The 17,957-nt window shown below is 38.8% G+C and overlaps 1 protein-coding gene across 1 annotated transcript in view; it reads right to left on the bottom strand.

Annotated features, from left to right (window-relative positions):
- Window positions 1-10,400: 10,400 nt before the first annotated feature.
- The window catches only part of KCNK10 (potassium two pore domain channel subfamily K member 10), a 54,992-nt gene continuing 47,435 nt past the window's right edge, over window positions 10,401-17,957 (bottom strand). The window contains exons 5-7 of the mRNA XM_083864238.1: window positions 17,013-17,199; window positions 13,720-13,862; window positions 10,401-11,827 (exon numbers count right to left, since the gene is read on the bottom strand). Coding sequence (XP_083720364.1) covers window positions 11,216-11,827; window positions 13,720-13,862; window positions 17,013-17,199 — 942 coding nt within the window. The 3' untranslated portion in view covers window positions 10,401-11,215. The remainder of the gene's footprint in view (window positions 11,828-13,719; window positions 13,863-17,012; window positions 17,200-17,957) is intronic.

Genomic DNA, 17,957 nt, shown 5'->3' with positions numbered 1-17,957 from the left:
CTTCTCATTTGGGTTGACAAACCAAATTCAGTTGAGTTCTATGTTGGTAATTCATCTGAAAGGGAGGAAAAAGACCAAAAAAGACAAAGCTTCTTTTTTTCCCCTTTATAAGCACTTTTTTGTGGTTTGTTTGATTCATTTGAAGTAATAGATGGCTTCTCTAACTTACAGGGAAAAGTTCATTTTAAATGTGACATTTGCTTTCAGACTGAAACTGTAATTAATTCCAATTGAATTCGGCTGGAGTTGTTTTCCTGCTTTTGTATTTCACTGAGAAGATATTACTACAATTTGGTTTCACCCACAAATGGCACTTTTTTTTTTTTTTTTTTTTGTCGTCCAGAGGTTATTTTTGAACTGAAGGATCAGTAATTCTGAGCTCTCGTTTTACCAAGATTTCATCTCTTTTCCAGTCTGTCTTTAGCCCATAGTATTTTGCTAGGCTTGTGCAGTTTTGCATCTAATGTTGATCAAATCCCTATTTCAAGACTGATCCAAACATAGTATCCCTTAATCCAATCTACTCCCTATTTTACTTTCCTAAAATACATTTTAAAAACCAAGTCTTATCATTTAGCAGAGTTTGCTTATCTGGAAATCTACTCCTAGTATCCATCAAGATACAACAGAATTTTTCGTTACAATGAAAAGGTAGGAATTTTGCCATTATGGTTGTTAAAATACTCAGAAGTAAAGTGAGTACTTCTGTCTCTAAATGGACCAGAGACGCCAAAGAAGGGCCCTGCTCACAGCAGAAGAAACCCCACTTCTGCCTACTCTGCAGTACTCCTCATTTAAAGCTGGCCCTGCAGTGTCCCCACGCCTGCCCATGTCACAGTTGGTAATACATTCACATCTTTGCCTGGCCAAGGGACCACAACAAATCCAGATTTGTGGCTTGACAGGGTGACATTTCAACCAACTTTTTCTGACTTTCTGCACCCCAGATACACATTGATTGTGACACAAGTTATTGATGATTACATTAATGGACATGAAAACCTCCTCCAAAGAGTCTTCACTTTCTCCGTATAAGACAGTTTTCCTTTCCAAATCACACAGCACTGTAAAACAAAGTTCTTTTTCTGGGTCCTATAGGCACCTGTAGGTCTTTTGATTCTTTGTACAGACTGACCAACAAACTGATTGAATAACTAAGCAATACCACCAGACACAGAGTGGAAACTTAACTAATTCCTCTTCTTGAGCTACAAGGTTAGACATATAACACTTTATTTCTTTGGAACCTCTTTCAGCACCTGAGAGCATCCCCAGTGTACTCATTTGCTCATCATCTGGATGCTTAATAGAAGCGTACTATACATGTTAATAGCAGATGGGTGTGCTTAGACCAATATTCAGAGATACACACACACACCAGAGATGATTATTGCTTAAGACAAAGAGCCTAAGGACCACAAATATGATGGTCACTATCATATTTATAGAAAATACCTCCATTTTCTTGGCCTTCACAGCTTGACCTTCCACACGAAAAAATCTTGCATCAGCAATCCCCTTACAGAGAACTCAGATTTAACTTACTGTAGGCAAGCCCCTTGCCATGAGTGTTAGCAAGGAGCAGACAACCAGGAATTAGAAATCCAGGGAGGGATGTGTGACTAATGATGGGCAAGAGAAATTGCCAAGCACAGCCTGAACGCTTTTGCTGTTGCATTAAATTGCTTTATTTGAGAACTGCCAAATAAGAGCTAACAAGCTCGGATTGCTTCATACTGGATCGCAACTGGGCAGGGCTAATTTATTAGTACTCAGCCTGAGGGAGGGAGGTCTGTTCTACAGAGAGGAAGCCACCTGTTTTCATAGATTAGTGAAGGCTTAGCAAGGCAGGAAACTTAAGCAATCAAAAGCAGGAATGAAATTATTCATTTAAAGCTCTTGTTAAGCTATGGAATATAAAATAACTTCCTGCTAAAAAGGAAATCATAGTTGCAGGATAAAATAGTAAAAAAATTATTTTCCAGTTTAAGACAAACCCAGATTTCAGAGAGATTCCTCCTCTTTTCCTTCTCGTGAGAAATGCAGTCATACACCTTTCTTCGAAAAGCAAGACTTGCTGTTTCTAAACATTATAAATGCTATTATAAATCATTCCCAGCAGGCAGCCGTGCTGAAGGAATCCAAGGGGAAAATAGTGACAATTGCAGCCTTTAAGGGGATATATGTGTGGCTATTTTGTATTCAGTTGGGTTTTTTTCCTTAGCTTGACAAAATATGTTTAGTTTGTCAAACTGAGCTATATCAGACTGAACAATGGAAATGAAAGACTATAACTGACTTCACAGCACAGCATGAATTCCTCACAAGATGGACCTGCTCTAGGATCAAGTCTGGGCTAAACACTTGAGTAGGCTGCTGTCTTACAGATACCCACATTTGGAGGATTAAACACTTTGGTGTAAATCTGACAGCACAGCTTGTATCTTGGCACCTGAGGCACACCTGAAATCTTGTTGTTACTCAGATAGTGCCTATTATTTCCCTTGTTACAAAACACACGAGTCATCATTCGTTTGTGCTTAATCCCTCAAACGCCTGTGCTCTGTTCACTGTGGAGGAGTTATCGATTAGTCCTGCTCCAGCCTCTCCACAATTTGACAGATGTGACAGTGATTGCCAGGGCTCTTGCTTTTCCTGCTGCAACATCTTAAAAGTCACTCCCAGGTCTGTAATTTGACATCATAAAAATTATCTAATGAGGTTCCTGTCTGTATTTAATGACTCTTTGCAAAACAGCTTTAGTTTATGTGCTGTTTTGTTTCTTTTTCAATCATAATGTTCCCAGCCTGTGCTCTGCAACTCACTGGGTATTTCTTTCACACAAACCCTTGTAGGAAGAAGAGATGTGCAGGACCAACCTCTGTCCTTTGTGGAATTTTTTGTGTCTTTTCTGCCCAGATATTCATGCAAGGAGGAAGCACGTTCTTCACGTGCACATCCAAGATTCATGGTCACCACATGCTTTGGAATGTAATACAATCTTAATTTACTGCTTTATTCTTCCCAGTCAGATAATTGGACTTAGAAGGAAATAGTGGCTCAGATCCATTTAGCTAATTGCTTCAAGTCAAACCTATGGTGTCCATCCGTCTTGTTTAAATTGTGTTCAGTAATGACATTTACATTGCTCTGCTTCAGAAATGGCATTGTCAAAAGAGTTCTGCATCAAAAAAACATCAGCACCTTCTGCCAGAATGAAAGGAAGGGATGACCCAGAAGCAGTCTCCTTCAGTGGGGAAAGTCTCCAGGGTGCCTCGTGGAAATGATCTAAAGCTTTGCTAGAAAGCAGTGACAACTGCCAGGTCAAAAAATGTGCTGTGACATCTCTGTGGGATACTCCTTCCTGAACTATTCACTTTTAGCATGTTACTTTATTACTATATACTAATTTATTGTTTTTAAAGCAACAATTGTTTTTAATTGGTTTTCTACCATTTAAAATTTTGTTTCAAAAATAGTCACTATTATGCAAAACAGACTACCGAGAAAATTGTTTTTGAGAAAGAACAGTAGTGCAACCTTCAGCATGCTGCATAGAGATTTTGGAGAAATAAAAGGTATTTCACAATTTTTCACACATCCACCCTTTCTTTTTTGCTAGTTTGTTGGTGTTTCTTCTCTTCTTTGTCTTTCCCAATCACCTCTCAGAACAGTGACTTGGGTCAGTTTGCTAAATAGATCAGTTTGCTGGAGCACTCCAGAAATTTCATTACCATCTCTATATCCCAGGCAATAGGTCACAAAGTCAGAGCAAACAGCTGTAGCTTGATAAAGTCTGGATCTGGAAATCAAGTGAAGCAGAATGTGCATAAGCTAGAAAATGCAAATAACCTTTTTTGCATGAAAAGTAAGAGTGATACAGGGTAGCTAAAGTGGGTCCAAATAAAAGACTCATGCTCACAAGGGAAGAGAGAGAATTTTGGACATAGAGGTGAGTTTTGGAGAAATACGTATTGACATGCACAGTTAATACACAACAAGTATCAAAAATCAATATGGACTGAGTAGCACAAACAGCATACAAAAAATAGCACAAATACAAGGGAGATTGTTTTGCTCAGTCCAGAGAAGGTTTTTTTTCCTTTTTTTTTTTTTCTCAAAGTCAAGAAAAAGCTCAGCCATGAGGGATCTTTATTCACACTATGCAGAACAATGAATCAAGATAACTGAATTTTTTATCACGATGATTTGCTGACAGAAGGAACCATAGTTCAAGAGTTTGCATTCTCTGTGAGTGGACTGGCCTGTGCTGCAATATCCCAAGCTAAAGGAAAAACAAGACAGTGAGGGAATCTGAGGCCCAGTGTAGAAAGTAGCCAACAAAGAAACATCAAAAAAGCTGCAAAAAGATGAAAGAATTCACAGTAAAAGACAAGCCCAACCATGTCTGTGTTTCCCAAGGTCAAAAATCTTCACCTGATGTCTTCATCCATAACTTCGAGTCATCCTGGCAAATAATTTCTATGTAAAGAAAGTTCTGATTTCTTGCTTCCCTATTGACTGGCCACTAAATGCAGAAATGTCTGAGTAGAAGTATGGCTGGAAATCTGTGTCTCTCTTTTGAAACTAGCCCAGACCATGCCTTCCCAAATTAGACACCCAGGGAGAAAAGGTAGAAGGGAGAAAAACAAGCTCAAAGGTCCAGCAAAAGTGATATTACCAGCAATGCACAGTTTTATAGAGATACACGAAAGAGGTTAATTACAGTTCCTTTCCCCTTACTGGATGATAAGACAACAGAAAGAGAGAAAAAAGAATCAACAGGAAAAGTGTTTTCATCTGGATGGTCTTTGTTGCAATTTTTTTTTTTTTTTAATCTTTTAAAACATTACATCATAAAATAAAGACAATAGCAGCAAAACTTGTCAAGTTGGTACAAGCACATTCTGCTCTGCACCTTGGTAATGACATTTCTGAAATTTTCATTTTTCTGAGAATGCCTTTCTAAAGCACCATTGAATCTTACAGAAAGAGTGAAAGAGGGACAGAGAAAAGAAAGTAGATAGAATATCCTTGCAAGTGGTTTTACTGATGGTTTATAGTATAATTTGAAGTTAATCAGGAAAAAACAGTAGAACAGCATCCCAAAAAAATGTTTCCCCAAATTTTAAGAATTCTTTTTTAAATGAAAACCTGAAAATGACTAATAGTGGTTTCTCAGTACTGTCCAAGGTCCAGATCAAATTCTATTATAACTTGGGAAAAAAATCACGCTAAAACTACATTGATACACTGCCCTGAATAAATTTAAATTGTTGGGAAGATATGATCTAGACACAAACTCTGCTTTTTTCTAATTAAAGCTACTATATGAACCCAGGATCTGAGAAACTGCTAAATGGTAGGCTGAAAGCTGGTATGTTTGGCTTACACCTCACAACAGGCACCATTAGCTTTCCTCTTGAGAGCATCTAACTCTCACAATGAAAAGGACTTTGGGGATAGAATGTATTCGGGAGACAAAAGTATTCTCTCTCATATGCCAAATATCACCTGCCTTTGTTTGCTCTCCACATCAGCAAGGGGAAGCAGATCCTCTTTGCCTCAAAAGACTAAATGCTATAGAAATGTCCACTTTCCCCCAAAAGCAGCAGCCCTGTTATTTCCTAGCTCAGATACAACCTGGAATAAGAGAGCAGGAAGCACAAGGAGTTCTCATGCATGTACCTACATGGAGTGAGGACGCATCACCAGTAAATCTGTGTGCAAGTCCCAGTTATGTTTGCCACGTGAGGGGTGTTAGCATGGGGCCATTCATCTGGTTCCTGAGAACTCACCAGTGTGGTGGATAAGGCTGGCCTTTAGAGTGACCTTCCCATCCCACCATGATCCAGCTCACAGGCTATGCACTGGCTACATCAGGACAACTACAAATTAGATTTCACAACTGCTTCCTCAGTGATTTCAACAGTACAAGGCAACAGAGATCAACAAGGTTATGAACTGTAGTTGCAGTGGCAGGAGGAAAAAAATACAATCCAGTTTAGCAATGGTATTAAGGAGAGCAATTGTTGCTGATAGTAAAGGAGATGAGAACTTTGGGAAAACTTCAGCAACTCAAAGGAATTTTCAGATTTACATTTTTTTGGTGATACATTTCAGCCAACCAGTTCCATACATTAATCTACAAGCCTTTATTTGAGTTCCACAGATTTGTGTTGATTTGCCTTGTGTTTTCATTGATATTTAAATGCCTAGGGAACTGTTTCTGAAGCTGAGCTTATTTGTGTTTAGTATTGATATAATGCCATTCCAGTCAGTATAAATTGCACAGTAGAGATGTGTTATAACAGCAGGCCTTTGCTATAAAAAGCTCAAAAATAACAAGCAAGCTTCACTTTACTGCACAGACTTACAGGGGCAGATTTTGGCCTAGATTAGACAAAACATATCTCAGAACAAGTAAATGTACAGGGAGGACTGAAACAGTCCCCAGTTACTTTTCAAATTCATATCCATTTAGTAGGAGACATCCTGTTCTAGGTTAGTACACAACATAACATGACACTTGGTCTTTACTAGTAATTTATTTCTAGTGGACAATGGGAAAAGTGAGAGTAGCAGACATCATGCAACCTGACAACACAAATAAACCCCTGAGAAAACCAAAGCTGGCAAACAAACAGCCCATGTACAGCATAAATACAAATACTACAGAAAAATGAAGGGCTTTTAAGGACAAGGTTTTAATAACCTGAACTCAGACATAATTTCATTTATTATGGGTTAGAGATTTTTGCAGAAAGTCTCTGGTGTAGTCCATTAATGGCTTTGGAGGAAGCAGACTATACTAGACACATCCTTAAGCCAGGCAGCAGAAGCTCGGGTGATTTATAATTTCATGGCCACAATCCAAATCAGGTTTCATGAATATAAATCACTGGAGGGGGATTATTGTATTTTATTTACTATCTTTCTAGGATTTATTAGAAATAATGTTCCCTATTAAATGGTAATGAAATTACAAATCTTCTGAAAACCAGTATCTGCAAAAGTTCAGCAATGCTTAGGATGGCTAATGGTTCAGAAGGATTCTCAAAGTGGCATATCAGAATTCTCCTGCACAAGGCAATGGAAAGTGGGACTGCAGGCATATAGCAGCTGAGTCATCCTCTGTGTGTGAGGGCTGCAGCTACAAAAAAATCCATGTTTCCTTTGTTCTTTCAGGGCCCAATTCCTGTGTCAAGTCATGTTATGCTCAGGGCAGGACCGGAGAGTTAAAGTCAGTAACACACCCTTTTATTTGACTTCTTATTTTCAGGCTGCTGGGAAAGGACCTAATTTAGAGAAAGAAGTTTTGGATATGGTTCAGACTACTTTTCCTAAAACTTTTCGATAATGATGGAATGGCTGCACTAGAAATAACATGACAAGTTTTTTACAGGTGTTGCTAAATGCCAGAGGATGAGAATTTTAGCCATAAAAACACTTGATGTTTTAACTGAGATTCTCTCTTAAGCTGTTGCAGATAATTAAAACCAAGGGATGCCCTTTAAAAGAGGAAAAGCAATTTAGCTCATTAAAATGTTATTTTAGGTGCCTAGATGTTTCTGTCTGGCCTCCTATGAAATACACCATTTGCACTTCCCATATTGTAATAAAAATTATGTATATTGAGGTATTTAATAAGCAATCATCCAGCAGAAAATATTTACTCCTGTCATAGCCTGGCAACTTTCTCAGCAAGTTTCACAGACACAGAAATGGAGAGGAATGAAAGAGCATTTTGCTTTCATATAAAAGGTCATCAAATGCTCTGCTCAGTATCTCACTGAGATTTATTGAGCATCACCTTTTGTCCCTGAACAGTTATATCCCAAACCAGGGGATGCTGAAGAAGCAGCTGATAAAATGTCACCCAGGGACTCCTATATGGCATGACCACACAGAAACTACAGTAAGACACACACACCATCACCTAGAATCTGGACAGGGGACAGACTGAGAACTCAGAAAGTTAAGTTTAAAATTATGCCAAGATGTCATTGTCCTTCTCTTGCATCAGAGAAAACAGTTCTGAATTTGCCCAACAGATTTTGCCTCCTCACTTCTCTATGTTGACTTGTTTTCTGTGATTTGCCTATTGTGCACCTCCCTCCTCACATAGACAATCCCTATAAGACAGACTTTACTTTCTCTGACCCTAATCAGAAGAAATGCTCTAGCTATGGCTAACCTTTATATTTCACATACAGAAAATGCTTCTCCCATATCCTTACAGATGTCTGTGTGACTATGCAGAACTTTTCTATTGCAGGCAAGCATTTCTTGTGAGAACTCATCTGAAGAGCAGATAACACTGCATGCATGATGTTGATCTTGGCATTTGATAACCAAAGAAAATTATTTGCAAAATTGAATGTATTTCATGCTTTCAGAGTCAGATGAGATGCTTTTGGGTGCCAGATCCTTCATAGATGCAAAGGATGATGTAACAAGGAATCACTTCAATTCTCAGACCCAAATTGTATGTCCCAGCACTTCTGAACCTTTTCTGGAATTCAAATGCAAATCTAAATTGTAGCTTTCACTCCTGACCTCCTACCAATAAAACATCAGATCTGAACAACCTTAGTACATCCAGATATGCTTCATCCATCCTGGCACTACAGAATTAGTGTTGGAATTAGATGCTCATGTATGAGACTTCAGAACATTTGTTCGTATGTGGCACTCAAGGCCTGCCCAAAACCAGCAGTGACAGGCAGGGTAAAGAGCTCCAGTGCTTGAGGAGACCTGCATCTTGCTAATGTCTGCCAGGGGCTTGAGAAGGATGAGCTGTGAGGAAGGTCACAAGCCACCATCTGTGTGTTTGTGAAGCCAAACACAGGGCAGTCTGGCACAAAAGTCTCCAGAAGCCACGGCAGTTCTGGAGTTAAGTGGAACCTGGGTTTACTGCCCTGCCTCTGGTAAGGTGAAGCCAGACTGCAGCCCTGCCCCTTAAAAGATTCACTGGTGAAATAAGCAGAATTCAATTTCTCTTGGATCTTTTTGAGATGGAGCAATCCCAAATGACCTGAAATTTTTCAAACATTGCATTTTCATCCTTGATTTTCAGACAGATAATGAAATTAGAAAGACGATAAAACATTTCAAGAGAAGTGAACCCACAGAAAAACAAACTAAGAACTTCTTTCCTCCTCTGCACTAGTGGAATTTGGCTCACTCCTGTAAATCCAGAAGAGTCATTAGATATACAAATATGTATACTCAAAATTTGCATTCATACAGCCATGCTTCCGTTCATAGCCATGGCAATCTTGAATTCTGGTGGCCAGTTTGATTTTGAGTTGTCTTATTGTGCATAAAATCTCAGAAAGTATCAGGGAATGATACATGCATTTTTATGTATGTAGACATCAGCATGCAATTCCAAAAGTCCATGTCTGCATGACCTGTGGATGTCTGCATGTTTGACTAGCTTGCAAGAGTCTCTGCAATCAACATCCATGCTTACCTTACCTATAGGCCTACAGTTTGAATTGCATGAATATTTAGGATTTTGTGAAAGCTCAGGGAAAGCATTGCTGGTACAATCATGTGTATCTCATTTCCAGCATGCAAAATCTTCTATCTGCAATGGCCCACCCAGTAGCCCACAGGCTGACACTATAAAAAATTTAGTATGTTTTGCAATTCCCCTTAATTATTTTGCAGCATTTTCTTTGAAAATTTACTGTGAAGTCTAGACACAATTCTCTTTTTCATATCCATATGCCCAGAGAGCACAAAGGATTTTTTAAAAATTCCCGCAGTTTAGTTATATTACACTTTAGTCTAGAAATGCAGAGAGCTCATGTTTAGTTTTTATCAATAAAAGGGAGAGAAAATTTCCAACAAGGAAAGGAAAGGAAATAAACCAAATAATTCAAAATACTTGTTTAAAAAGTTACAAAATATGACATTAATGGCACTTAAAGCTATAAGCACTTAAAAGGTTACCACGATTTTTTTTTCCTAAATTTCTTTTCTTTTTTTTTTTTTTTTTTGAGATTGTGACAGCAGCTTATGTCTAAACCAAACCCAACAAAAGGGAGCAGAGAGCCCTGAGATTCTGTGGTAGCCCTGGCCCTCATTTGAATCATGTAAATGCTCTTATGTTTATTTTTAAAAATTCAGATTCAACTAGAGAACAGCCGTTTGCTGACATGCAAAAGCTATAGCTTCCCTTCTGTCCATATAGTCTTACAGCATTAAAATAGAAGGGAGTTTTTCAGTGGTAGAAAGTGTGAATGAGAAATTTTTCCAAAAAAAAAAAAAAAAAAAAAAAAAAAAAAAAAAAAAACAAAAAAACAAAAAACCGCGTTGGCCTACTGTTTTACACTTTCGGCCAAATATCATTAAATTGATGTTTCTCTTCTTTTAAACAACATAGCATAAGATGTTGTATTTTCTTCATATGAACTTACTTCCTGTGACTTTACATTGAATTTTTCCACATGAGAAAAAAAATCCACATTTCTTTTCTTTTTTTTTTTGGTTTTTTTTTTCATTGCTTAAGATAAATACCTACAGAATTTTTTTTTGTTTTCTTTTCTTTTTTCCTTTTTTTTTTTTTTTTTATGAAGAGATCAATGCAACCCTTGATTATGTCTATGTTGATTTTCCAACCAGCACCCAAGAGCTGCTGGCTGTGTCCATGGACATTCTTTTGGCATTTAGAAAGGTAATGCATCTGACTCAAATATAGGAAAAAAAATCTAGCTTGGATCACGTGCCAAAACGTAAACTAAGCTTAATGAAGGTTTCTAGTTCACTCCAATCATTTCTCCTCTTTTTAATTACCAGGGGAAGGCTTTATGGATGCATACTCTGTTACAAAGATACACTGTTTTTCTTCCCTTTCAGAGGCTCTTCTTGCATAGCTGCCCTTTGTCTAATATCACACCATGGTAGGAGCCCTCTGGTGATACTGCCATGGTTCAATCCCTTCCTTTGTGTCTTGCCCTGGTAATCCTATACAGGCTGAAATTTCCATGTGCGTAGCTTTCTGTTGCCATTCTGCAGTGTTGTGTTCCTGATTTGTTTTGGCAGAGCAAGCTTGAGTCTTTATGGCACAGTGAAATATTCTTCGATGCTATATAATTCAGACTGAATAGGGAGTCTGTATAAGGCACGTGTCTCAATATATATGTATATAAAAACACCAACATTGTTAATTCAAGTCAAGCATCTTTTACATTTAACTTCTGTCTTAAAGTAACGCTTTGTTTTTATGCTCCCTTTCTTTGGCTTCATTGGGAATCACTCCATTTTCCAGGTCTGAGTGGTGCTGGATGCAGTTGGTCAGAGATGCAGTGCTAGAAGTGTTCTTGGAATTACACATCTTCTCTTTCTCCTCTTCCTTTTTTTCTTCATCCAAGGAATAGTTTCTGAAGGTCTCATAAATTTTATGCATATCTTCAGGCATGGTCTTTTTGAGGTCTTTGTTTTTCCTTTTGGTCATCTTAGAGGACGATCCAAATTTGTTAATGATGTTGTCCTCAGACGCCCCCTGCCCATGCTTGTTGAGCTTATCTGACCCTTTAAGGCGCAGGTTGTTAGGCCTGTTGTTGATGCTTTCCTGAGAGGAGGCCTTGAAGCGTCCTGTTTCCAAGCTAGCAAAGACAGAGCGTTTCTCAGGAGAGAGCATGTCTAAGGAGTGGGCTCGCTGGTCCAGGCCCAGCCGCCTGCGCTCCATGCTCCGGATGGTGGCTGCCCGTTGGAGTTTGTCATGGATCTCCACGCTGAGCCGCCTCCGCGTCTCTCTGAACTCAGCTGTCACATTTGCTTTCCACTCTGCTGCATGGGCTTTTATTTCTCCAACCTTTACAACATGAAGAAAGAGAAATTAATTAAAAAAATAAATAAAGGAAAAATCTTTCCTGTATAACAGTAGCATAAACACTTTCTTCTCTGGCATGAAACGGGAGTGGTCTCATCTCCACTGCATCCATCTGGACCCAAACTTCTGTAGCAAAGAGCTTACACTGGGCAAACTCTAAACACCAACTGATGGCTTTTGTGACATAGAAGTCATCTGCCTGTGTCACTTTGCCATCCCACACATTTTATAGTTGTGCTATGTGATGGGACATGTTCATGCTAATCCATTCTTCATTAAGAACAAAATTCCTGACACATAATGTCAGCAGTAGATGGTCAAGAGTGGGCAAAGTTAATCACATATAGTTAAACCAGTATGCTTCAGAACAGCACAACAACCAGTGCAGCAGTACAGGAATGTGTTTTCCTGTCTTGCTCATGGATGCAGCTTCAGTCCCACTGAAGGTTCTGTTCAGAGCCACAGAGTCACAGACCAGTTGATGTTAAATACCTTCTAGATAATTTCAAGTGGCCCTCTGACTCCTCCAGTCTAGGGTTCATTTTCAGGGACAAATGTAGCTGTCTTTAATGGAGCTTTCCATTGCACAACTGTCCAAATACCCCACTGTCAAGCCATCTGGAGGAGTTTTCAACACATATTCTGTATGGGCACTATGAGCATATCCTTGAAAGTCCTACTGTCTTTCTCTGTTTTACTCCTTTGCACTGGAGGCTGGAATAATGGCTAAGAATAAAGCACCAAGTGACGGCTGTATTCAATAAATATGCCTTCCAAAATGAGAAAAATCAAGATAAATGTCTGAGCAATATTCCAGTTAAAGCAGGCCTTTCTCAATGTTCAGCTAAAGAAGAACAGAGTCAAGAGTAGTGTTTGCAGGAGCCCACCATGATCAGTGATTTGCTTCTGCTGCTGCAGCCTGAATTCAAGTTTTTGCATCCAATAACCCACAAGGAGTCATCTTGTTTTCTGCAGGCCAGATGTGCAGGTGTCCATTTAGCACTGTGGCAGAAGGCATCTTGCATCCATGTGAGTGACCAGGTTCCCCACTAGAGGTGCCTGATGATCAACGGAACATACACACTCTCTGCAGTCCCCTTTATTAATGGAGATGCATGAGGGATGCACTGGGTCTTAAGTGGTTTAGATGCCTTCAAAAATTAGAAACAGCACTATCTCCCTGCCAAATTTTGACTGCTGTTTTTTTTAACCCTGTCAGGTAAGCTTTGCTAGAAAAGCAGAAGGAGACTGCCTTGAAATTTGAAATTATATTACTAACATCCTCCACTACAGGCTTCAGCTCTAGAGTCATGGCAATTGCCTTTCTATTTTCCACCCTTATTTGAGTGAATCATTAGCAGTATCCTCTTTGAATCATGGAGGTTTATGAGTGAATTTAGTCATGTTCTCCTTGATTCTGACTACTCAGTTTCTTCAATTTTTAAAGAGAGTACACAGTAAGGGACCTGAATCTAAACTTTTATTCAGAACCATACTCCCTAGCATAGGAAAAGACAGGAAAATCTCCTAATTTTTAAGGAGAGAACACTGAAATGTTTAGTACAATTTCATAGCTAGTTTCAGAGTAAAGGCTGGCATCTTATTTCATAATTGCATTCCTACTGATGCGTTCTGTGTATTTTTGAGTACTGGTAGATGTGTAACAACCTTGGTTGCTTTCATTGCTTTTTTCTCTTCCTTTGTGAAGGAGCTAAAGATCAGAGCTAACTGTATACAAAAAGCAGACAGTGAATAAACCACAGGGCATATTGAGCATTGGTCATGCAAGAGGCATCCTTATTTAAACAAGCAGGAATCAGGCACTTAAATCTCTCTTACAAAATGAAAAACCACTGAGAAATTACTGATCATACCTCTTCTTGTGTCTTCTTGGACAGGACTCTTAACCAGTCTCCAATCATACTCAGGACAGCAGCAAAGTAGGCAAGGCCAACAAGGATCCAGAACCACACCAAGGGTTTATACCACTCCATGTATTTGATGTTAGCATTTCCTCCTAAAATAAGCATACACTTATGCTTACAAATCACAAGGTGCCAAAATTATTACAAAATATCGGCAATTCTGAAAAACACCTAAAAGTATTTCTTAACTCTTGTCAACAGCACTGTAGTTCTGATAAGACAAGAAGCCTGTCAGATGGGAAGAACCCAGTCTGTTTTAATTTAAAAGTCTTCAAAATTACCTATTGTTCTGCTGCTATGTGACCTGCCAGAACACCCAGCAAACACTTTCCTTTGTATTGCTCATACACTGAAGCAACTCTGAAATTCTACTTTGATAGTACTTGCAACAGCACAAACACATGCCCCACAAAAAAAGTTTAATACAGCTAGTCTTCCTTATTCTGAACTGCCTGCAGCCTCAGAGTTAAAAAAATTCAAAGATCAACTCCCTTAAGTTATAGAGGTTCCAGACTTTTTTGAGTTTAGCTACAGGATTGAGAGATCTGTGTGCAGAAAAAAGACATGTAGCTTTATCATCCAAATCAGGGTATCTGACCAACCATCGATTAGCCCTGAAAATAAGGCTATACAGTCTGCTTAAGTATCATTCAGAGGGATGCATTTTCTGACCAGTGACTTCATAGGAGATATGGATCAAATCAAGCAACAAATACACCATATTGTTCTTCCTGCAAGTCTCTGGATGAGCAGGCAAAATAAGAAATTATACATTTGACAAACCTAATGGACTACAAAGACCTTCAAATAAATGGAGTAGTGGCCAGGTTGCTGTCTACTACAGAGTAAAATACAAAAATTTTTACAAAAGAAAGCAACCACAACCTCACTTTCAAGACTCTCAGTCCCATCACAGTGCTAGGTACACTGCAAGAATGAGAGCCAATAAGATGCAGGCACAGCCCTGAGTGGAAGAGAGTGAGCAGCAAAGAGTCTGCAGAGCCCCATGGGCACCACCATATCCCTCAATGCAAGTGAAGATCACCTTAATGGTACCTGTGTAAATCCCTGCCTGAAGAGCAAGCCTACCAGGAGACCCAGCAGAGGTCTGCATATTTCCTGGACTCCAGCCTTGGTTAGAAAGAGCTAGACACCTATACCTCTGTACGACTGTAGAGAGATTTTAGAGTTTTTCCCTGTTAAAATCCCCAGACAACACAGTTCAGCATTTTATCTTTTTCTTTTCGCAATCTGAGACACTTTTATGACTCTTTAATTTTATCAAGGCTCAATCTGAGTGTAGTTACAGTGTTTGGAAACCCCTGTGGAAGGTCAGACATTTGAGAATTGGCAGGGACCCAAATATTGGTTTTGATGTTAATCTCTCCCCACAGACTGCATGAATCACATGCATTAAGACTCTTTTTTTCCAGTCTTTAAGAGTCTGAAACAATGGGAGGTAGGGACTGCTGTTGCTATGGTACAAGAAGCCTCTTCTGATCACACATGTCCCTGAGGAAGCTCACTAGGAAACAGATTGTCCAGATCTATCTTGCAGAGTAATCAGGTGACTGAGAAAGTATGAGACCACTTTTTTCAGCCTATCAGATACTCGGCTTTTTCAGGCTCCATGCACAATTTTATTTCCAGCTGTAGTACAAAAACCTCTCAGTTTCCAAAGAGCTGGGATTTGTTCTAGGTGAAATAAGCCAGCATAGCTCCATTGACACTGTTTTAACCATTAAGATATAGTATTTTTGATTTGCTGTTGAAGGAACAGAGATACTGAGAGATTAAAGTGGCAGAAAATAAAAGGGGCAGAAAATGTCTCTCAAAACGAGCAATAAATCCCAAATCTCCTGGTGATCACCTGCCTTATACTCTTATCATGAAAATGCCTCTGAAGTTTTCTTATTCAGGGTCTTCCATCTGATTTTTGAAAAATCCTACTTGTTAGTAGCCACCCAGCTGTGGGTTATATTCTCCTAATCAAGTACATATAGAACAATTTAATATTCAGAGCTTTTTTACTCTCACATTATTAAACAATACTGAAATGTGATATTATTAAGAAAGAAATTGTAAATTATTTTTATTTCACACTGTGATACCTCAAAGAATATCAGTGAATTGCTTTAGAGGTCTAAGTGGTTAAAATGGACAAAGCCCACACAATCACTTCTGTAACTGAATAATCGTAAAACTTTCTTTTTTATATCTGGGTCTTTCTTTGTTCAGTGACTTTTTTTCCTCAATAATTCATGCCTTCTATGCCAGTTTGTCATAAAAAAGGAGAGTCTTTTTGTAGAGTCTTCTCTACTATAAAGACTTGTCTACTGTTCTTCAGCAAAAAAAATTTTGTCATTTTATTTGATATTTTTAACTCGTTCTGTTTATAGGGACTAAGAAGCACAATATGACTGTTTTTAGCACAGACAACTTAATACCTTTAATTAGGACCACTAACAGGAATAAGGAGTAGAGGTCATCCACTGATGGGAAAAAATCCACTTATTTTAACCACCCTTTTGTTAGCAAAGCAGTTATGTGAAAAAAAAAAAAAAAAAAAAAGTGTCTCTTATCTCTCCAGCCAACTGTCTCAATTCCCTCTTTGGAAATTGTACATGGGTAGATATTTATAGTTCCTGCTTGTGCTGTATTAATCTCAGAGAGTCTCCTCCAAGCACTGAGATACATACCCCATTAGTCCTTCTCTCCTACAAGAGTTTTCTTTAACAGGGCAACTACAATGTCAAAATTTATGCCAAGGTTAGGAAACAGAATGCAGGTCTTGAAACGCAGCAGCTCCTGTAGTAGCAGCCCACTACTGCACCTGACCAGAAAATTCCACAGACCTATGGCTCAGTCAAAGCTTCCTCCATTCATCATTTGGGCTACTTGCTTCTGCAGTCAGCCTCAGATTGAGAGCTAATGGACTAATACAAATCTTTAATTCAGCAGGAAAGTAATTTTACTTTTGCATAATTCATTGCAAGATAAAGGCTAATCAGGATTTTCCAGGCTCCTGTTATCTACACTGCTGAAGGCTCACAATCTACAAATGGCAAGGCACCTGGACCTTAAATCAGCCTGGTGTCGTACCGCACAGTAATCCCAACAGAAACACCTGGCATCATTTCACTGGGATATAACACATTGTGAAAATCCTCCCCTCTATATCAGAAAACAAATTCTGAGAGCCAAGGTCCTTGTGCTCAGCACCTTGGCTCAAAGCTGCTCACCTGCTACAAAGTCACCGAAGCCAACAGTGGTCAGAGTGACAACTACAAAGTAAATGGACTCCAAGGCTGTCCATCCCTCGATGTATTTGAAGATAAATGCAGGAATGGTCACAAAGACGATGCAGCCTGCCAGGATGAAGAGGATGGTGGAGATCACTCGGATCTTTGTTTGACTCACTTGTTTATTCTGGAAAAAGGAAATAACAGAAAAAAAAGAAAATGTTTGACTGGATTTCTGGAACTGTGTTCTTTGTGAATGACACACTGATTGTGCTGGTGCCACCTGGTATGTCTCTTTCTGCCTTTTGTGAGCTTGTTGGGTGTAATACAACCCTCTCTCCCTATTAGTGAGAGTCCTGCCAGGTAATAGTAAACCCTCATGTCTGGCCCCAGTTTGTTATGATTCCCATTTTCTATGCACTAGGAAGTGACTAATCTACCCCAAACACCACCTGGAAAAACATTCCTGAGCTTCAGAAAGGCATCAATATGCTCCATATGAGGTTCAATGCATAAGAAGAAGTGCACATTCACACCTCCATACAAGTATGTGTACACCCACATTGCCTCACCAGCACCAAGCATTCAGTGAACAGGACTAAGATTAAAATGAAAATAAACCCCTTTTCCCCCACTGAAAAGCTGCAATTTTATGTAGAAATAATTCATGCTTTGGGTTTTCTAAACTCAGGATTTCCAGCTTTCATTCACAAATATGAAGGTTAAATCTCCTGTTCAAAAATAGAAAGCTGTATTATCTAGAAAAAAAAGAATTTATGTCAAATACCAAACAGCCTGAGATAAAATTACCTATGTAAATTCACACTGGAAAGCTCTTGAACAGAGAGTATGTTACTGGCTTCTATAAACTGAATTCAAATATAGTCAGTGTAATTGTAATATTTTACATTCCTAAATAATATAAACTCTACTATATTTAATTTA

This window comes from Zosterops lateralis (genome assembly GCF_965231275.1).
Source record: "Zosterops lateralis genome assembly, chromosome: 6".
Taxonomy (NCBI): domain Eukaryota; kingdom Metazoa; phylum Chordata; class Aves; order Passeriformes; family Zosteropidae; genus Zosterops; species Zosterops lateralis.
Note: the sequence above shows the minus strand (reverse complement) of the source record. Positions and strands in the feature narration are given on the sequence as shown.